This window comes from Nannospalax galili, unplaced genomic scaffold (genome assembly GCF_000622305.1).
Source record: "Nannospalax galili isolate Female #2095 unplaced genomic scaffold, S.galili_v1.0 scaffold189, whole genome shotgun sequence".
Classification (NCBI taxonomy): Eukaryota; Metazoa; Chordata; class Mammalia; order Rodentia; family Spalacidae; genus Nannospalax; species Nannospalax galili.
The window spans coordinates 6,212,567-6,235,277 of NW_008360331.1; the positions used below are offsets into that span (position 1 = coordinate 6,212,567).

The 22,711-nt window shown below is 38.6% G+C and overlaps 1 protein-coding gene across 1 annotated transcript in view; it reads left to right on the plus strand.

Moving 5' to 3' along the window:
• Positions 1 to 22,711, plus strand: part of Stpg2 (sperm tail PG-rich repeat containing 2) — a 469,738-nt gene that overhangs the window by 176,446 nt on the left and 270,581 nt on the right. The window contains 5 exon segments of the mRNA XM_008826204.1: positions 453 to 560; positions 3,635 to 3,791; positions 5,453 to 5,613; positions 9,756 to 9,758; positions 19,973 to 20,065. Coding sequence (XP_008824426.1) covers positions 453 to 560; positions 3,635 to 3,791; positions 5,453 to 5,613; positions 9,756 to 9,758; positions 19,973 to 20,065 — 522 coding nt within the window.

Here is a 22,711-nt window from a genome sequence, read left to right on the forward strand (position 1 = left end):
AGTAATTGGTAGATGCGAAAAACATTACCACTGAAATCTACCTGATGACTTTATATCCATGCTCAGATACCAAGGAGCTCAGAAAGTAACCAACTGTGACTAGTAATAATCAGATATATAGAGATTAATGTTATATAACTGTATTAATTAAACTGTAAACCTAAAAACTTACAGCCAATTTTGAAAGAGATGCATCTTAGCTCAGGAAATTGTTATTGAATATGTCAGTGCTGTTGTAATGAAATGCTTCTTCTCAGTATGTTGTTGTTAAATAAATAATTAAAAAAAATAAAAGGAAGTTTGTTCTGGCTTGCCTCTAAAGGTGACATGCTTTGATAATATAAGGATTTGCTTAAAAACCCTGCAGCTTGGGCTCAGATATTTATCCACCCCACTCTTATGTGTTGTAGGTCCTTTGTCAATGAGAACATGCCTTTCTTTCTATAATTTAGGGAGTTCCAGGGCCTGGAAAATATGAACTTAAAAGTCAGTTTCAGAAGATAGAAAGTATGACAGTGAATGTAAATGATGCATCTTCCTTTTTTCTTTCTGAATCTGAGGTAATGGTCAAATAGCCATTTTCATATATAGACACATAATATGATATACTATAGTATGTATAATGCAAAGCCGGTAACAATCCAAAGGTGTTTAAAGGAGATTATAAAAGAAAAGTATTGTTGAGGAAATCAGAAATGGGAATGCATAGTCAGGACAAAGCTTTGCCAAAAATGTGTGGAAATAAGATCAGAATATTAACAATAATACATGGATTAGTATTTGAAATGGGACCATCTATTAAACATCTCCTATTAATCAAATTCACATAAGTGAACATTCAGGTTTGATGATAGGTAATACATATTTTGTCCTGAATTTTAAAATATCCCTTGCTAATGAGTGTATAGGCATTAAGTGTGACCCATGTGAGAACGTGTATCTCCTGAAGAAAGGTCTGAAGGTGTCCCATGCTACCTGGCCATCGGTCATGCCTGCAGCCACTACTGGACCTTCACTGGTGATGCTGCAGCAAAGCATCTATTCTACAGCAAGCATTTCACATCATACAAAGAACCTTCTGTGGAGACTTGAAGGTGTCCAGGGTATTTCTAAAGCAAAAAAATTAAGAGATTGGCAACCATTTATAATGAGGCAACCTCCAGACCAAGGTAGTTGTGAAATGTATCCACCTGTACTCTGTGCAGCTCTGATTATTTTATTTAACTTGGGAAAGTTATTAGCTTTCAGGTGACTATAGACAACTACTTTGGTTTCAATATACTTAAGAATATCTCCTTAGAGACAGGTAGATAGATTAAAGATGTATTTTATAGGTATAATTAAGATTACATTTTAATGAGTTAGATGTAGTGAGGGACTGAGAAGACTCAAGAGTGAACACTAGATTTCAGTCTTGAGTAACTTAATAGTACTTAAGGCACTGCACCAAATGGATACATAAAGGACAGGGCTGTGTGTGTGTGTGTGTGTGTGTGTGTGTGTGTGTGTGTGTGGCCTTGATTTTTAAAGCACAGTTTCTCAGCCAACGCTCCGAGTTTTGGGGCTATGCCCATTCACCCAATATGTAGCTCTAATTTTATATCATTTGGCACCAGTCATTTAAATTGTTTTTAGAAATGGAAAAGAAAATTTGTTTAAGGGGCTGATAGAGAAAGGAAGGATAATAATTTTGAGGTAAAAGACATGAAGGAGTTGAAACCAAACATAGCTGCCTGGTAGAGGTAGTGTGTGCAGTTGAAGATAAAGACATATCTTAATTACCATGTTGGAAAAAGATACAATCCAATTGACAAGGTAGCCTTAGGGGCCAGAATTTCTGCCATATATGAATAAGTACAGATATGTTTCTGGGACACTTTAGTCATGTTTTAGGAATTGTCTAGTATTTTATGTTAATACAATGAATCCTCTTATGTTTTCAAGTATTAATTTTGAAAACAGCATTTTTTTCAAGAATTCCAAGTCCTAGATGACCATTAGAAATATCTGTGGGATTTTTTTTTTTTGGTCTTTTTGAGACGGGGTCTCCCTGTAGCCCCAGCTGTCCTGGAACTCATTCTGTAGACGAGGCTGGCCTCAAACTCACAGAGATCTGCCTGCCTCTTCCTCCCTAGCACTGGAATTAAAGGCATGTACCACCATGACTGACTCACCTGTGGGATTTATCTATTAAATCCACTCACCTTCATATTTATCTGTTTTACAAAATGCAGAACATATTTGAAACACTGCATTTTGTGTAAGAAAGAAAGGAAAATAGTAAAACATACATACAACTGCTGAGCTTTATAAGAACACAATGCATTTAAATCAAAGAGCACTGACATTGGCTTGGTGGAGCTGGGAATGGTTCACCCTCTTGACCTTTCAAGAGACAAGGGTAGTTTTCAGGAGCTTTGCAAGTCAAATGATACTAGGTTGGTAGTGTGACATTATCTACCCTATGGCTATCATGGAAATCAGAAATTACCCTATGACTATCAATGGAAATCAGAAAATGTTACACATTCAGACTCCCCAAGTGGCAGGATCACACAGGGAGAGAAGGAAAATGGATGGCAGTAGTGCTTACTTGTACCTTTGTAAAGTATAATTTGGAAGCATGTCAGTGTTTCATATATTACAAAAATAAAACCATTGACAAGAATAGAAAGGGTTAAAAAGTTTTCTAAAACTAAAAGTAAATGGAAAAATAATCAACAATTATTCCTTTAATCACAGCGAAAGGGATTAATAAAAGAAATGTTCCAGGTAACAACAGTATTTGATTGCATCAGTCTTAGATGAAAATAGTATGAAAATTGAAAACAAATTCTGAATTATCTTTAGTACATTGGAATGGCATAGATGAAACAATTTTGAAACTACTTTAGCGATACACAGTTTTAAAGAAAAAATTGTTATTGTGGGCTAGAGTTTTCAATGTGGAGGAAGGTACTTACAGTTTAGATTAGGGGGTGTGGGAAAGGATCCTGTGGGATGATTTTTACTGAAGAGTTCAATATTGACCTATGATTTTAAATATATGTAGGAATATATGCATGCACACACAAATAATATGGTATATATGCTCATGTATATTTAGGGAGAAACAGTCTGCAGTCTCTTATTCTCTAAAACTTAGCCAGTTGTGGCCACACTACAGTGGAACTTCTATACCCAAAGCTCATGGAAAAGAGCAGAAGAGGGGGTAGAAAGAATACTAGTGTATCCCTCAGCTGTCACCGGCAAAGCTTCCTTATAGAACAGAGGGTATTCACACAGAAAGCCACAGCAGGCTCCTTCTTAAAAAATAAATTTAAAGACGGGCATGGTGGCACACGCCTTTAATCCCAACACTTGGGAGGCAGAGGCAGGCAGATCTCTGTGAGTTCAAGGCCAGCGTGGTCTACATAGTGAGTTCCAGGACAGCTGGGGCTACAGGGAGACCCTGTCTCAAAAAGACCAAAATAAATAAATCAGGCCTTTTGTTCAGGTCATTGTAATGTTGGCATTAGTAATGCCACAAGAAATAAACTCTAAATGTTGTACTTCTGACTAGGCAGCTTTAGACTCCTGAAGTATGGAAATGTATTCTAGTTTTTCACCTGGATATTTTCCTGTTCTTCACTAGAGGTTTGCAATGATAAAATCAACCACCCGAGCTCCTGGCACATATAATGAAATCCGAACTGCTCTCAAGCACTCAAAGAAAACATCAGGACTGAATTCTCCATTTGGTCAAAGTGCTGCCCGATTCACACAGGTCTCCAGTGCACAGGAAATGCCAGGTTTGCAATTAATCTGTGCATTTTACTTTAACTGTATGTAATAGCAAGATATGTGCATGACAGAGTTCAATTTTTAAAAATTCTCTGTTTGCTGATATCATTTAAACTAAAATTTTTAAAACGTATATTGCCCATGCTATAAACACAGCCAAATCAGTGAGAATGACTTACAGAGCTAATTTAATAGAATACACACGTGATACAAGCAAGTGCTCTTTCAAATGTCAGTCCTTTCAGTAATGGTTTTACTCCTCACTAGAACTGACTTTTCCTTAGGAAAGAAACTGAATTATAAAGAAGATTCTTAAATATTTGTTTTAAGTAGTTGTCTCAACAACTTAATCGGCACAGAAAATTGTTTATATTATTTTGAATGAAAAATATGTGAAACTTTATTCATTCAGACTTCCCCTGTAGAAAATAGTGCAAGTTATAATCATATACTGAAAGGAAGGCATTAAGAACTAAGTGCTGTGTCAAGAAGACTGGGTGGTAAGATTTTTTTTTTGTGTATATGTGTCAAATACATTTTAATATGGCTGCATCAACCTTCTTTTTAGCTTTGACATTTATTTATGCTCTACTGAGGTTTAGTTTACAGATAATAAAAATAATTTAAAATGTACAGCTTGATAGTGTTGAAACACATATCTGTCAGTTGTCATCCAAAGAGACCCAGGTGATATGCTGAGCAAAAAAAAAAAAAAAAAACCCACTTATTTGGGGTCTTACAATTGGAATTGAGGGAATACAGATCCTAGTAAAGATTAGGATACGTCCGATGGGAGTGGTGCTTAGAGAGCCCCTGTAAAGGTAAAAAGAAGTTTAGGTGAGTGACTCAGGCTGTGAAGAATTATGACTGAAGGAATAATTTGCTTCAATGTCTTATTGGTTCAGGATGCTGTCACTAAGGAAGGATTTAGCTGGCGCAGTTCCTAGGATGTTCATTCTCAGCACATACTTTCTGGGATGTCAGTGATCTTGGTGTGGTCACTACAGTTCAATATGGTGTCTGTGTTACAAATGGAATTGTGGCTGTTAACCTTTATTTCACATAGGCAACCACTTTTACTGTTGAGTTTTGGAATATTACCATCATTAAAAAAATTTCCCTCATGCCCATTGACATTAATCTCCATCCCACTCCAGTCCCCAAACTGTTCTAATCCTGTGATTTGACCTTTTCTAAAATTTCGTATAAATAGAATCATTCATCCTTCAAGATTTTGTGAGTGCCTCCTTAACATGATGTTTCTGATAGTTCATTCATTAACTTTATAAGTCTTTGATGAACTTTAAAAATTTATTTTTTATTTTTAAGTATGTGCATGAATGTTTAGCTATGTATGGGTACATACTCATGGGTATAGGCACCCATGGAGATCAGATGTGTTTGACCCTTGGAGCTGAGGTTGCAGACTATTGTAAGCTGTCTGATGTGGGTGCTGGAAACAACTCAGATCCTCGTGAAGAGCACTATGTGCTCTTAACCACAGAGCCATTCTCTAACCCCCAACATTTTTTAAAAAGTATATACAATTTTATTTATAAACCAGTAAGAAATATATGGGGTCTCTTTCTAAAAACTTTAATGTTACCAAGTTCAAAAAGCACTTTAAAAGCATGTTTATTGTTATGCATAATATTCTTTATAATTTTAGGTCCTGGTTTTTATGATATACTAAACAAAACTATAACTGCCAATGTTAAAAATACTTTCTTGAAGAAACAAAAGAAAATTGCATTTGGTTCTTCTGTCCCTTGAATTTTGGTTCCAATTCAGAAAGAAGTTTCTAGTAGTCCCGGGCCTTGTGAGTATCAGGTAAAATGTTAACAGCAAAATATTATTCTTTTTTAAAAAATATTTTATTTACTATTCTCATTTTATGTGCATGTGTGTACCGCCTGCGTGTAGGTAAGTGCATCCATGTCATGTCATGCAATGCCTGCAGAGGTCAGAAGAGGCTGTCGGATCCCCTGGGACGAGAGTTACAGACAATTGTTAGCTGCCATGTCAGTGCTGGGATTTGAACCCGGGTCTTCTGCAAGAACAACCAGTGTTCGTAACCACTGAGCCATCTCTCCAGCCCCAGCAAAATATTATTCTTTATGTATAATGCTTAAGTCATTAGAGTGCTCTAAGGATACATGTGATAATAGAATTAATAGATAAGTAAGATAAACTATTCCTATTATTCTGAGGGACAGTTGGGGATACTAACTTGACAGAATAGGCCTTAACACAAATGACAGAATGTATGAATTCCAGTGGGGTGGGGGCTATGGGAGGAGCAATGGGGAAGGAAGTATAAAGATGATTAAGATTGATTGAGATGTTCTTTATGAAACACGAAAATTCAATACAAAAAAATGCACAAAAGTAGAATTTTCATATTAAACAGTAGATAAATGACAGAAGAAACAATAAGTTATAAATTGAAATTACAGAGATGGCAAATAACATGCACTGAAGATGTGTCAAGGAAGAGTAATCAGGATGGTGAAGGTCCATAAATTCAAACCAAAATATAGAGATATTTATTACAGAACAGCTAAGGCTTAGGGAGAATTAGCCAGACAACTAGTTTTAAAATGGCAAATTTTCTAATAGGGAGACAGTTCTGTGTGGGTAGGCACACAGTCAGGGCTGTGGATGAGAGCATAGTTTGAGATTTTGGTTCAGTGGAGGTGGGAGTTAAGTTTTGATTTAGTACAGCTTTATGATGTATGAGTTTTTATATATAATTAAAATTTATATTAGTGTGCATTTGTTGTGTGTGACACTAGGTTACATATGGATACATTTTACATTTATTTATTTATTGTGTGCGTGTGTGTGTGTGTGTGTGTGTGTGTGTGTGTGTGTGTATGATGTACTTGACAGCAAGTGACTTTATCCACTGTGCCATCTTGGCCATATAATGACATTTTTGCACACACACACACGCACACACACACAAACATACACACACATATATGTACACACACACACACCCACACACACACACACACACATATATATATATATATATAAAAAAAAAAAGAAGATAGAAAACAATATGGTTAGGAATTTAAAGGTGGGAATTGTTATCTAAGTGCTTAATCTGATGACCTGTATTAATGATACACGAACTCTTTTTACATTTTATTATAAATAAAAGTGAATTTTAGGCATTGTGCTGGATAGTGTTAGTGTCAACTTGACACACCTGGGTTGAGGGAGCCTCAATTGGGGAATTGCCTCTATTGGACTGGCCTGTGGGGCATCTTGATGAGTGATGTGGGAGAGCCCAGCTCACTGTGGGTGGTGCCACCCCTGGGCAAATGTGCCTGTGTTGCATAAGAAAGCAGGCTGAGCTGGGGCCAGGGATCAAGTCAATAAGCAGAGTTCCTCCATGGCCTGTGCTCCAGCTCCTGACTCCAGGCTCCTGCCCAGAGTTCCTACCTTGGGCTCCCTGATGAACTGTGACCTGGGAGATGTAAGACAAATAAACCCTTTCCTCCCCAATTTGGTATTGGTCAGAGTAAGGAGAAACAAAGACAGGCATCAAGGCTTTTCAAGGTTCTAATTTTTATCAAAGCTTATTTTTCTTAGATATTTTTCTACACAAACACCCCCAAAGTTCCTTTTTTATGATTAAGATACAATTTCTCTGTATTTTATGCTTCTGCACATTTTTTTCTCCTTTTCAATAATGATTCTATATCAAAAGCAGCTTTCAAAGAACTATGCCTTCACCTCACACAGAGGACATGCTAGCTGCCGGTTATAAAAGATTTGTGTTCCTTATTCTCATGTTTTCTTCCACAAGAAAACCGTTGTGTACAGGAATGTATTTGTCCTGCCTTGTCTCCATCATGACCTGTGGATAAGGAAGACTTGCACATGCCTGCTGGCAGCACTGTGTGGCATGCCTTGAGCAACTACTTTTTGCATCTGGCTCAGGAGCCCTGTGCCTTTGTTACAGAGTTCAAGACCACTGGGAAAAGACCACTCAGACTCAAAAAGTTCTGAATCAGACAAATCTATTTAGCTGTCCAAGGATGGCACTCTCTGAGCCAATTTAGAAAATGCTGCCCTAATTGGGAGGGAATGGGAGCTTTTACAATTATTAGAATTTTAAACACAATCCTTAGGGCAGGTGAGCTACCTTCAGGAGGAAAATGGTGAGGAGAAAGAAAGAAAGCCATGAAGGCATGCAGGTTTAGAGCCCACATGGAGGTCAGACACATGGCTGACTGGCAGCCACATGGCTGGGAGAAGGAAGATTTAGAAAAAGTAAAGAAATACAAGGTGCTAGGGGCAGCCCAAAGCCTTAAAGAAAGCATGTTTAGAGAAGGAATATGGAGAATAAAAGGAGATTACACTTTTCAGAAGAATTCAGTAAAGTGGGAAGACTTACAGAGAGTTACATGTCTATGGGTCAGGAAGCTCTGCTCTAGGAGGCAGGATTCCAGGCAAGAAAAATTCACTATCATTAATGCACTAGGTATTCCACCCATCTATCTAGCATAACTTAAGGTGAACCTGCCTTCCTAGGGGCAGTCCTATGACCAGATGATTGACCAGTGGAACTGGAAAGGTGGGTCTTTCAATAGACTAGAGATTTTATAGTCTTGACCAGTTCAATTCATGGGGCTATTTGCTACTCTAACACCAGGATTATATGGGTGTGTTCCTCAGCTCTACCTGGAACTTCTGGTCCCAGGACAGAGTAGGGCCTGGACACTTATCAAGATGTCTTACACAAAATGGAGGAGCTAGGGCTATTACATCTTCTGTCAGCATCTGTGAATTTATGGCAATATTTGCTAACTTAAAGTAGGATAAAATCTGAGGCCCTGATAGCTATATTTGATTAATGTACAGACATTTCTATTTTATTATGTTTGTGTTTTCATAGCCCTCTGTAGTGCATCTGACAGAGTCTTTAAAGTAACAGTCTGACTTCTACCAGTTTACTTTCTATTAAATTCACCAATTTATTATTGAGATGCTTAATAAACAAGTTTAATACGCCTTTATATGCTCTAAAAGTCTTTGATTTTTTGATTGGCAGATTTTCTAGATTCCCAGACTTCATTTTAACTTTCTGTGATGAATACTCTTGTGTATCTCTTCCTAAAGAGTTTATACAGCTAAATATAAATATACCTTAATCATGATTATAAAAAGGACACTAAATCTATCCATGGTTTTAAGGGATGATATAAGTATATTTTGAGTCCATCATGAATTTTATTAGTTTTTAGAACATTTGTTGGACTTTGTGTAACATGTAGCAACATTTCATTATTATAAGTTGTGTCTTGTGTTTTTATTAGTGCTTCTCTTCAGAGTCGTGATGGCGCCTTTGATTATTCTCCAATAAAAAGAGTAAGTCTTACTACTTCTTCAGGTATCCTAACTTGGAATAGTTTAACTGCATTTTGCTGCCTTCTGTTTTTGTTTAATAATTGCCATGAATTCTCAATTTGTGTATTTTAAACTCTTGTGTACATTATTACTTTGTATCATCAGTATTTACTGCTATTTTATCATGTATTTATAATATGCTAATTTTTTCTGGAATTTTCTTCTGCTTCTCTCATACATGTTTGAGGAGTTTGTTGGGTTACTGAATTGAACATGGAGGCCAGAGGTTGATGCTGAGTGCCTTCCTTGACTACTTTTGACCTTATTTTTTGAGGCACTGTTTCTCACTTGAACATAGAGTTTGCTAATTCAGCTAGTCCAGCTCTCCAGCTTGCTCCAGTGATCTCCTATCCCTTTCCTGAGCAGTGAGATTATAGGAGGGTCACCATACGGGAGTGGGAGTGGGGTGGAGGGTGGGGGGGGTGGAGTGGGGGGGGGGGGGTGGAGGGGGGAGTGGGGAGTGTGGGGGTAGTGTGGGATGTCTCCAAACTCTCACTTTTCACCTGCTAAGCCAACTCCCCAGTTTCTATTCTGGGTCTTCTTAGCAGGTGGTCTGCTATTTGGTTTATGGTCCTGGCCACATTTTGGAGACATAAAGGAGGCATCAGTAACAACATCAATGACTTTACCAAAAATGTTTGTCAATGTTACAGTCTCACTGAAGGCCCATTAAGGGAAAGTTAGTTCTTTTGTCAAGAGAATGGAATCTCTGGCCTGGGTAGTCTTAGGGTTCAGATCCATAGCAGCCTTGCCCCCTCACCTACAGGGCCTCATGGGTTCTACAAGCCCCTGAGATAAGCACCCTGGTTTTTGAAGTCAAAAGCAGACTTTTCTCCACAGTTTGGTCAGCACAGCAGGCTTCCCCTTTGTTCTCAAAAGGGGGGCAGGTTTTAACAGTCCTGCTCTTTCACTCCCCCGCCAATCTTTAAAAAAAATCTTCCCACCTTCTGTATCCCCTGAAGCCTCCCCCTATTAAAGACGCCAGCTCACTACCTGTGGGTAAACATTTTTTCCCTCCCCTGAAGGGAACTTGTCCATGGGAAAGAAAATTCTATTCCACTGGAGTTTTATCTGTGTCCTGATGCTTTCTCCTGATCAACCGGATTCATCCATCGGCTACTTCATCTATCAGGTAGAGACCTGGCATTCTAGCTGGGCAGACAATCAGTCCTCTGGCTAAGGGACTACCCCTAAGGAGGGAGAATTCACCTTAAACCATGCTAAAGAAATGATTACCTCTTTTATGAGGAAATGTTCTTTGCCTTTCCAGAATCTCTGTTCTCTGTGCAGTTACTTAGCAAGCTACCACCATGCAGCTTTGTAGTCTGCCCACTTTTCTGAGTTCCTTTTTTTTCCTCTCTTTTTTTTTGGATGCTGGGTACATATGCTTTCTCTGTACTTTGGGCCTTTTCATTATTTTTCTGAAATCTTCCTCCCTGCGCTGTGTCTACCTGTTCGCAGTGTGGCTGCTTGTCCATAGATCAGAAAAAATTTCCCCTTTCTATTACCTTCATGGTTAGACTTTGGTTTTCTTTTTCTTTTTTTTTTTTTTTTTTCAGGAATTTGTGAGTCTCATTACCTATAGTTTATTGGCTCCCCCTCTACCAAACTATATTTGTATCCAAAAGAAGTCCTTAGCACTTCCCTATTTACTGGGACTGAATTGATCTTAGGGGAAGTCACTCATTTAATCCATCAAAGAGGGTGTCTTTGGGGTTTACAGATGTAAAACGCAGCATTGTTTGCTGTTCTCTGCCGAGAAGCTTAATTGTAAAGTCTCTCTTTGGATGGTTTCCTTCTGCTAAAGGACTGGCAATTTAGAGAAGCACAGAGAATCTCTTCTGTCATCTGCTTATTGCACCTTATGCAGATCTTCAGACTAAAACTTTGGTTTTTCAAAGCATTGATTGGTAGTCCTCTGAATCTTTTTTTTTTCTATAAAAAAATTTGGATACCAAATCCTGGCAAGGAGGTGGAGAAGGGAACACTTATTCATTGCGGCTGCAACTCTTATGGAAAGCAGTGAGAATTCTTAAAAAACTAAAAATGAACCTACCATATGTCTCAGTTATACCACTCCTTGGCATATACCCAAAGGACTCGTCCTGTTGTTGAGGCACTTGTACAACTGTGTTTGTTGCTGCTCTTTTGACAATAGCTAAGAGATGGAAGCAACCTAAGTGCCCTCTCAACTGACAAGTGGTTAACAAAAATGTGGTATATTTACACAGTGGAGTTCTATTCAGCAGTAAAGAAAGATGAAATAATGAAATTTGCAGGTAAATGGATGGATCTAGAAACTGTTATACCAACTGAAATAACACAGACTCAGAAAAACAAAAGACGTATGTTCTTTATTTGTAGATCTTAGCACCAAATTCTTATAAGTGAGTGCATATCCTGATACAACTGCAGGGATCAGGAATATGGAAGGGAAACAGGGAGGTAAGGGACCCAAGAGAGAGGACTAGTAGGATAAAAGTGTTACTAAAAGAGAAATATGTGAAAAAAAAAAGGGTAGTTAAAGGGGATGAGGGGAAGGAGGGTTATACAAGAACTATGGGAATAAAGGGGGAAAAATTTTCCAGATACACAGTTAAAAAAAAAAAAAAAAGCCTTAAGCACAGAAGGAACTCTATGGGGATGGAAGAAAGCCCTTTCAGAAGCAATTTCATTGTTAAATGAAAATCCCAGTGCCAGAGGTGGGTTGCCCTGTCATGAGCTGTTCGCTTGAGGGACCCTAGAGGCCCTCAAAACAATAAAGGCCATTGCCAATAATGTTGGTTGTACACCAGAAATGGATGGAAAAACCCTATTACTGAGGACACTGCATTTGAGTGCAGGAGAGGGAGAAATCAAGCTTGGACTAAGCTGGAAACGTCCTGCCACTGGATGGGTGGCTTTCATGTTGCCAAAAGGCGATATGAGGATGACTGGGGGAGAATTGTCCCCTATAATTCTGCTCAATGGGGAACCCTGTGTATTGCATTATCAACATACCAAACAAGATGTTCCTGCTTGTGCAATAGTGAAATGTCTAGTCCATATACAACCAGCAAATTTTTGATATAGATGAGGCCAACCCCCTGTGGCAGGGGAGGATATAGGCCCCAGTGGAAAGTGACAGCAATTGTTTTGTTAGATGGATGTGATGCACCCGCTAAAGTACTATCCAAGCATTTGTGTTTACACCCATAGGCTAAGATGTTATAGCAGCCACTGTTTAGATGCTTTTGCTCCTTACTGTTTGTATTTTTATAGTAGATGGAATCCCACTAAAATGGGCCAGCAGCCCATGGCAAACAGACAATGCAGAGACCTGAAAGTTCAGTGCCTTGCCACAATAGGGGGAAGGTCATCCCACACCTGCCACCCCCTCCAAGGCTCAGAGACTTTTGCAGAAGAGGTTGACAGAAAGAGTGTAAGAGCTGGAGGAAGGGGTGGAGTGTTAACTGGAAGTGTCCTCCGACCACTATGCCGGCAAGCTATAGTCACACATCCTTCCCACACTCATGAAGAAGTCAAGGGTGGAGTCAGTCACCCTTCCCACTCAATCAGTCGACCTTAGCTGCATGTGGGAGAGGGACTAAGGATATATAAGCTGAGAAGGATATGTGGTACCTCTTTCAACATTTTGTGCCGCTGTTGGGAAGTCGCAGGATCTATATTTGAGTGTGGACTTTTCAATGCAGCTGTAAATGGGGGTGGTGGTGGTGTGCCCATTCTTTTGTAAAGAAACCCTAGTTGGGATTTTCAGAAAAAGAAAAAAAACAGAGTGGATGGAAACCATCATTATTCCACCAATGTTGATCCCATGTTGGCAAATCCTTTTTTTTTTTTTTTTTTTTTTTTTGTTTTTTTTATTGAGACAGGGTCTCCTTGTGACCCCAGCAGGCCTGGAGCTCTCAGAGTGGACTGGGCTGGCCTTGAACACATAGAGATCTGTCAGGCTCTGCCTCCCAAGTGCTGGAAATGAGGATGTGTGCCACCATGCCCAGCTTTAGTCTTTGATTTCTTCTTCCTACTTTTCCACCCTTAAACTTCATTCTATATGTTTTTTTATGTAACCTGTGGTCTCCTTGTGACCCCAGCAGGCCTGGAGCTCTCAGAGTGGACTGGGCTGGCCTTGAACACATAGAGATCTGTCAGGCTCTGCCTCCCAAGTGCTGGAAATGAGGATGTGTGCCACCATGCCCAGCTTTAGTCTTTGATTTCTTCTTCCTACTTTTCCACCCTTAAACTTCATTCTATATGTTTTTTTATGTAACCTGTTTCAAGTTATTTCTGGAAAAATGTTAAAAATTGTCTCTGGAATAATACAAATAGTCTTTAAAAAAAAGTTGGTGCCTAACATCTTTAATTCCAGCACTTAGGAGGCAGAGGCAGGCAAATAGCTGTGAGTTCAAGGCCATCCTGGTCTACATAGTGAGTTCTAGGCCAGCTGGCACTACAGGGAGACCATGTCCCCCCAAAAATTATTCTTTGAAAATTTCTGACACATGTCTAGTGTACCCTGGTCATATCCATCATCAACTCCCTCAGTCTAGCTCCCCTTGGATCCTATCCTCAACATATTTCCCTCCCAACTTCATGACCTTTTTTTAAAATTTAAATTTTTAATTATTTTATTTTATTTTACTTTTTACTTCACTTTAATTTAATTTAATTCAATTTAATTTATTTTATTTTTGGTCTTTTTGAGGCAGGGTCTCCTTGTAGCCCCAGCTTGCCTGGAACTCACTATGTAGATCAGGCTGGCCTTGAACTCTGCCTGGGATTAAAGGCATGAGCCATCACACCTGCCTTTTATTATTATTTTTTTAACAGAGCATAGGATAGTGGTTTATTTACAGAAGAGTGGGTGCCCCACATTTACAGCTGCAACATAAAGCCCACACTCAAATACAGATCCTGTGACCTCCTGACAGCCACACAAAATTGTAAGAGAAGTGCCTTTTGGTGTTCTTGGCTTATATATCCTTTGCCCCCACCCCCCAGGCAGCTAAGGTCATCTTATTGGGTGGGAATGGTAACTGACTCCTCCCTTGACTCCTTGATGAGCTTGGGAAGGAGGTGTGCCTATAGCTTGCCAGCATAGTGGTTGGAGGACATTTGCAGTTAACACTCCACCCTCTCCTCCAGCTCTTACATTTGTTCTGCCAATCCCTTCCACAAAACTTCCTGAACCTTGAAGGGGGTGGTAGGTGTGGAAACTAGAACATTATCTTTCACCTTGCACAAGAGTCAACTCCAAAGGGATCAAAGACCTCAATGTGAAACTAGAAACCCCTGAAACTATTAGGAGAAAACACTGGCAGTAACTTACAAGATATAGGTGTAGGAAAGGATTTTCTAAATCGGAGAGCGGTTGCTCAGGAATTAAGGCCAGCAATCAACATGGGAATTATTAAACTAAAAAGCTTCTGTATAGCAAAAGAAACAATCAAAAAAGGAAGACAAAACCCACAGAACGGGACAAAATCTTCACCAGTGACACATCTGACAGAGGTTTAACATCCAGAATACATAAAGAACTCAAAAGACAATGAGGTGAGAAAATGGGCTAAAGATCTAAACAAAGAGTTTTCAAAGGAAGAAATAAAGATGGCTAAGAAACATCTCAAAAAGTAATTTTCAGATATAATTAGGGAAATGCAAATTAAAACCACCCTAAGGTATCGCCTTACCCCAATCAGACTGGCTAGGATTGAGAGAACAAATGATAACAAATACTGGTGAGGATGTGGAGAAAGGAGAATGCTCATTCACTACTGGTGGGATTGCAAACTCATGCAGCCTCTATGGAAAATGGTGTGGAGAAGTCTTAAAAGACTAAAAATGAACCTACCGTATGACTGGGTTATATCACTCCTTGGCATATGCTCAAAGGACTCATCTTATTGTAGAGACACTTGTACAACAATGTTTGTTGCTGATCTTTTCACAATAACTAAGAGATGGAAGCAACCTAAGTGCCTCTCAACTGATGAATGTTTAAAAAATGTGGTATATTTACACAATGGAGTTCTATTCAGCAGTAAAGAAAGATGAGATAATGAAAGTTGCAGGTAAATGGATGGATCTAGAAACTGTTATACTAACACAGACTCAGAAAAATAAGAGATGTATGGTCTCTATCATATGTGGATCCTAGCACCAAATCCTTTTAAATTCCATGTCCTTTTAATAAAATGATACTGTACAGCAATCTCTTCTGCATGAAATAACTACTATCATCATGACAGCTATGCCTGACCGCTAAAGATTGTCATAATTTCACTCGTTGATGGTTGTGTTCCTTCATTAAAGAAGGGGCAAGCATGGTCACTGGACCCTCACCGCATTATCCAGCCACTCTTCCCAGCCAACAGTATGTAATTTGGTCCTAATTGCACATGGTCTCCTGGATTTGGGGAAGGCTAAAGTATACAATCTGGGGAAGATTAGGAAGAGAAGGCTTGACTTATGCTGGGTAAAGGCTTTCCAGTGTGCATAACATCAGGTCACTCATACACCTCAGTAACCCCTCTGTTATCTCAGTAAGTAAGCTCAGTAAATTCATTGGTTACCCAGTAAAACATTCGTCAAGCATTGGTTTGCTACTAGAACCTTGAAAGGGAATAAACATTGCCTAGTATCACAAGGAAAAGAAATTTTACAACAGATGGAAAATGTATTTGTTTAGTCCCAGCACTTGGGAGGCAGAGGCAGAGGCAGGTGGATCTCTGTGAGTTCAAGGCCAGCCTGGTCTGCATAGTGAGTTCCAGGACAGCTGGGGCTACAAGGAGACCCTGCTTCAAAAAGACAAAAAAAAAAAAAGGCTAGGTCAGGTGGTGTCCACCTGCAGTATTAGCACCTAGGAGGCAGAGGTAGAGGGGTCACTTGAGCCTAGGAGTCTCAGTCAATCTGGACAGCCCAGCAGAGTAAAACAAAGATCAGCTGAATCAGCACCAACTTAACTGTCCCAGACCACTTGCTGTGCCCTGTATAAGGATTACAAGGTCAAGAGCAGGAAAGGCTGAGCATGATGGTGCACGCCAGGCCATCTTTTAGTCAACTAGTTTAAGGAACAAAATATATATCTAGTCAAGGTTTATCTGAGAACATTTGTTTTTTTACCCAAGCTTTATCTACATAGCAAATAGTAATTAAAAGTACCAGCCTGGTGGAACTAACTTTATTGGATGTTTACCAGCCATAGTTTGAGGCCTATACTAATGTGGTCAGAGGGACTTAAAGGACAGTTTTTGCTCCTTGTCCTCCAAGGTCGACTAAGTTCCAGGAGACTATGAAGCATCTCTCAAAGTGTCCTGTAACTGTGGTAACTCACCTGTCCTCTTATTCAGGGAGGACATGGAGACCCCACCAGATAGACTTGAACCAGTGTCCAGTCTACAAAGAGGAGGGTCAACTCGGAAGAAACATTTCCTCCATGCTTCCAAGTGAAACTGGACATGGTTGAACAGGACCTTTGACCTATCTTGACATAGATGGCACTGGTAAAAGAAAGGAGCCAGGGGCTCCTCGCAAGCCCATGTGACCACCCAAGGAACAGATCCTCAAATGACCCTAAGTGTAAATATAAACTTATTTATTTGGGCCAACTGTATATAACCAAAGAGTAAAGTGATCAGTATATTTCTTTAAGAGTTCAAGGAATTATGCTTCTCATACATTAGGCTTAAGTCCATATAAAAGTTAGACACTTATTTTTCATTGATGATTTTGTTCTGAATTAGAAAGTGCTGCTCAGATGTAAGATTTCAAATCTTGGTGTGCAATATTGTAGTGCCCACCTGGAGGTAAGGGAGACAATGCCCTATTGTTCTAAAACGATGGCCAAATTTGTTTTCTCCCCCTATCTAGAAGTCTTTGAGAGGGAACTGGGAACTGACACTGATTCTAACTACTCCAACAGCTATCAAAATGACTGAAAGCAAATCCTGAATCCATCACTCTCAAGTCCAGCCTTGGCAGGCAAAAGAAAAATGAAGAGGAACCCAATAGAGGGATGCTTTTGGAAGCCTTTGTTAAGAAATTCCAATGGACTCTCATATGAACATTTAAAAATTTCCCTGTTCTGACTTTTTTCTAGTTCCCTGTGTAGAACTTTAATGCTAATTACTCTTGCCTTTACTTCTGCTTCACATCTCCTATTCGCCAGTCAAGGACTTTCTTTTCCCCCTACAGAAAAGAGTGGCTACTCCAATTGCCTCATCCTGCGTCCCTGTTCAGCATGGAAGAAGCCAGAGTGGTTTGCGTCCCAATTCCCTATCCCTAAGCTGGGTAACGTCTTCAGAGGATGGTGTGATAAGAATAGGAGGTAGTAATTGGTTAGGCAGTTAGTGTAAAATGACCCCAAAGAAAAGTGCCCAGTTTCTTGGGTAAAAGTCAAAATGTCCTTAGGCCTCTTAGTGACATATTCCATTCCAAAGGCCAAAAATGTTGAAAGTATTTGAGAGCTCTTATCTAATGTTTATAAGATTTTAGGGGTACCTCTTCAGAGGGGGGAATGTTAGAGGAGCAAAAAACCCCATAACAAAATAAGAGAGTACATGAAGTTATCGGAAAAAAGTAATGGGGAGATGTGAGAGGAGCTGGAGAGGAGGGAGTGGGCATGGATTTGATCAAAACACCTTATATGCTTATATGCCTGTATGGAATTCTCAATAACTTATTTAACAAAAAAAGAAGCCTCCATTGTGGTAGGTTTCCACATAGCTTTTTCTAAAGGCCGTTAGTGTTATTCCTCCCCATGCTCCGTCCTCTGCTGTGCTCTCCCATTCCCCGCCCCATATAATTCTTCCTGCTCCATTGTAACCCTTTGTATCCCTGCATTCTATTGCCTCTCCTATGGAGCTCCCTTTTCCCCATGGACATTTATGTTTCCTAGCCTCCCTGGATTTCCCAATTGAAACATGCATAGCTAAGAATTCTAAGCAAGTATCCAGCTATGAGAGAGAACATGAGACTGTGTCTTTCTGAGTCTGGGTTACCTCACTCAGAATGATTATTTCCAGTTGCTTATTTCAGAATAGGATATTTATATTAAGCTTCTGTTTCCTAAGGCTCAGGGATTATTTCTGATATTCTTTCTGTTCCCATTTCTGGGATGTTTCCCAAGCCTTGCTTGGGTGGAGGGGGTTGTTATAGATGTCCCATTTATGGCTGAGCACTTAAAGTAGCTTATTTTCAGGACCTTGGACAGTTGTGCATCACTACCTATTTAAAAAGCTTCTCTGACCAAGGTTGGGAGCAGCACAAATCTATGGGAATAAAAATAAATATTTAGAAGGTAATTTGACAACATGGCTATTTAGCAAAACAATCATCAGTATGTTCTTCCCTTGGGTCTATAATTTCCCCAGCCTTGGATTTTGACCATGTTTGCAGTACCAAGCATGAATTTCCAGCAGACTTCAAATCTGAATAAGACAGCATTTGGTTACCACCATAAACAATCTTACCATTCTTGCACCAGTGCACACATTTTGCTTGACTGGTCACTACTGTAGCATTCAGGGTTCAGTGCTGGGTAATACCACCCATGTCCTTTGTTCCCCAGCAGTCTGCATAGCACCTTCCAGCACCATGAAGGGTAGCCAGCATGGAGAGAATTTCCTAGTTAGTTCAAGTTCAATTTCTTTATGTCTTGCAACCAAAGTGTATGGTGTCTACAGCAATAGGGTCTTATTGGCTAGTTATGGTGGGCAACCAGGAGTCTCATTGACCTATAACTCATAGGAAAGTAACTTCTGAATGCCACTAAAATTTTAGTTTAATAGCCCATCTTCTGGGAACAGCATTTTTCACGCATGCTAGGCTATATGATAGTTCTTGTTCTAGGACCAGTCTCAGCATTTTGCCTAAAAGAGCCCATAGTTTCACACATTCAGGACATTGTTTTTTAGTAAATTAATGTTACCAAACAATGAACAAAGAAAGATATATATTTAACCCTTCCTTACTATGTGTCAAATTCTGAAATATTAAATATGAATATAAAGTTATAAAGTAAAAACAGCAAGGTGTATAAAGATGAGACAGTAAAGTCTTACCCCTTTTATAAACAAAAGATGTTGCTACTGTTTATACAGTTTAAATGAATACAAATGTATAAATTAGATTAAATTGGAAACAGTACTTCATAGGGATTAATTAATTGCAAATTAAAATTGTAGGTTACCTGCCTCTTCTAGTGCATTAATTTACATCTTCAGTGCATATGAAGGATTATTATATTAAGAGCATATTGATCATTTTGCTTGGAAAGTATTAATTCAGAATTGTCATGTAATTAAGTGAAATTTTTAGTTAATATGTTTTATGTATTAATAATGAAGTGTTAACAAATAATACTATATAATTGGACATATGCATTGTAATTGTATATTATTGAAATTACAGCATCCTGGTTATGAAATTTAAAAGTAGTTGATATATGAATATGATATTTAAATATAGCTGAAAGCTCACCCTTCATGTATTTAAATAGCGATTTAAATAATGTATATAGATCCATCATACCTACCTAGAAGTTCATATAGTCAACTGTTTCCATTGCAATATCTCACTAACTTAAAGTTATTTTTACTTCTATATGCTATGTAAATGTTTTTAACTTTTGAATATATGTCTATTTTTGATGGTGGAGCAATATTGCTAAGCTTCATTGAAAGCTTCTGTTTGAGTGCAACTTTTATTGATAGATATATGATCTATTCCTTTAACTCTTCCTTTAAATATGCCTTTTGGGAATTCACAGGTTGGGGGAATTCCTGAATTACTACCTAACTTGATTAACAGAAATGCTGCTTTCTTGTCACGAACAGAAAGAGCTACTAAAGTACCAGAAAGGGTAAGAAGACTCTTATAATCAAACTTATTGTGGTCTTGGAAGTGGAGGCGACTGTGCAACACAGGAACTATATTAGGCCCTGAGATAGGGACCTGGGTAGCCTGCTGTAACATCTCTGGCTAGCCTGATATTTCTGTATTTTTAAGGTTGGATACCATTACTGAAACTAAGCAAGGGTCCACATTGCTGTATGAGAGCATGCTCCACGGAACTTGTAGAGTCAGATAACATCATTCCCAGGATATATATGAAAGATGAATTTAATATGTTGAATTTGAAGTAGAAAGTCCACTTTAGGTTCCACCTAGTTTTCCTGTAATGTATTTCCCTTTATAATTTAAGTCCATGTTGAAATCTAAGAGTCCTCAGTGATTTTTTTTTTCAGTCAAATTACCTGTATTTTAAATTGTGTTGATTTGAATTTTTTAAGAATTATAAATTTTTATAAGTAGTGAATACTGGGTAAATTGAAATAGTGAAGCAAATTAAACTTAAAAGTGAAGACTTAACTATTTTATTCAGATTGAATTTATAAATTAAAAGCCCTTAAAGTGAAATTGAGACTTAAAAATTATTTCCATTAATAATGTTGCTATGGTCTGAATGATTGTATCTGCTCAGATTTCATCTGCTGACACCCTAATCCCCAGAGTGACAGTGTTAGATCGGACTTTCTGGGGGGTGACTCAGGCACAAGGGCAGGAGCTCCTTTGCACCTTCAAGGATAGTAAAATCCAAGGAGAAGCTGCTCTGTGTGGAAGCAAACCTGCATCAGTTGCTGAATCTGCGTGTGCCTTGATCTTGGGATTTCCAGCTTCAGAAATGTAAGAAATATTTCTGTAGTTTATAGTATTTTATAGCACTTCCAAACAGACTAAGACAGTTGTCAATGTAACTTAATATGTACAAGACATTAGTAAAATCAACATTTGTAGAACTCAGACCATTTTTACAATATATTATTGAAGACAAACTGGAAAATAGGACCATCAGCTAGCATTAAAACACAGGTGTACACCAGAAACAGAGCACTGCAGAAATGAAACCCTGCTATACAGGCACTGCTGGGTTGACTGACATTCTTTGCAATGCTGAAGTAATTGGTACAAGATGAGGATGAATTATTTAAGGAAGAAACAGGAGCAATGATAATTACTATAACTGTGAATTTCTGGGAAATCATAAGATTAATTTGATAAATGACAGTCAGAAATGGGATTTTTTCAGGAGATTGATACTCTGAAAGGGTAAAAAATTTGCTTCAGGTTCTTTGAACTGTTTTGTGGTTATACATTCAAAAGAGAGCTTAAAAACATCTAGCAGGTTCTTGAAACATGGATGATTTTCAGTAGTTGTGAAGTGTGCTATTCCAATAGGCCTACCTCTTAGGGAATTTTAGGGCTGGGCTGTGTTTCTCCAATGCTTTACTGTCACATATGCGACAGAATCAACTGGGAAATATGACAAAAGGAATTTATTAAAATTAAGACTTTATTTAAAATGGCTTTAAAATGATGTTTATAGTGATATTTACGGCACTAGGAAGAACACTTGAACTCTCCAAGGCACTGGTAGGTGCACGTATACATTTTAATCTATCGTGGAAAAGGATCATGCAGGTCTGTACTAAGGAGAGAAGAGTTGTTCCACCAATTACTTCTACCTCTATTTATTTATTTATTAATTTAATCTATTTATTTTTGTGTGTGCACGCATGCATGCAGGTACATGTGCCACAAGGCCATAAGTAACATATGGACGTCAGACAACTTTTTTTTTTAAAGAGAGGGATGGGATATATTTTTTATTTTATTTATTTTATTTATTTTTTTAATAAACCAATTACTCTATTTATTTATTTATTAATTTAATCTATTTATTTTTGTGTGTGCACGCATGCATGCAGGTACATGTGCCACAAGGCCATAAGTAACATATGGACGTCAGACAACTTTTTTTTTTAAAGATTAAAGAGGGATATATTTTTTATTTTATTTATTTTATTTATTTTTTTAATATGTATCTCAGGCTGGCCCTGAACTCCCTATGTAGCCAAGGATGACCTTGAACTTCTCATTTTCCTGCCTATATCTCCAAAGTGCTGGGAATACAGAAATGTACTACCAGGCCTGATTTATGAGGTTCTGGGGATCAAACCCAGGACCTTGTATATGCTACGAAAGCACTCTACAAACTGAGCTACAGCCCCAGCCCCAAAGTCCGTACTTTTTAAACAATAGTTTCTTCAGTGGCCTGGGCTTCCTGATGAGGAAGTGAGTGGCCGAGTTGCAAGGACCCTCCCTTTAGTCAAGAGAGTCCCAGGTAGAAGCCACATCACTAAGGCAATCACAAAGTCTCACATAGCTAGGTTCAGGGGAGGAGAAATAAACTCCATCTCTTGAAGATTTTTGTGGCCATATGAATGAAATGTGATAAATGTATGGGAAACGAAGTCTTATATTTTGTAGTCATCTCTTCCAGGTAGAGCTCTTCCTGCCATGCCACCTCACAAGTCACTCAGGCCAGTTAGGGGTTGGGCTTTTCACAAATCAAATGTCTAGACCCATCCCAAGATTGTTCTCTCAGAGCTAAGCAAGACAAGAAAGCTCTTGCCCTTGGCCTGGTGTTTTAGAATGGGGCTTCTTA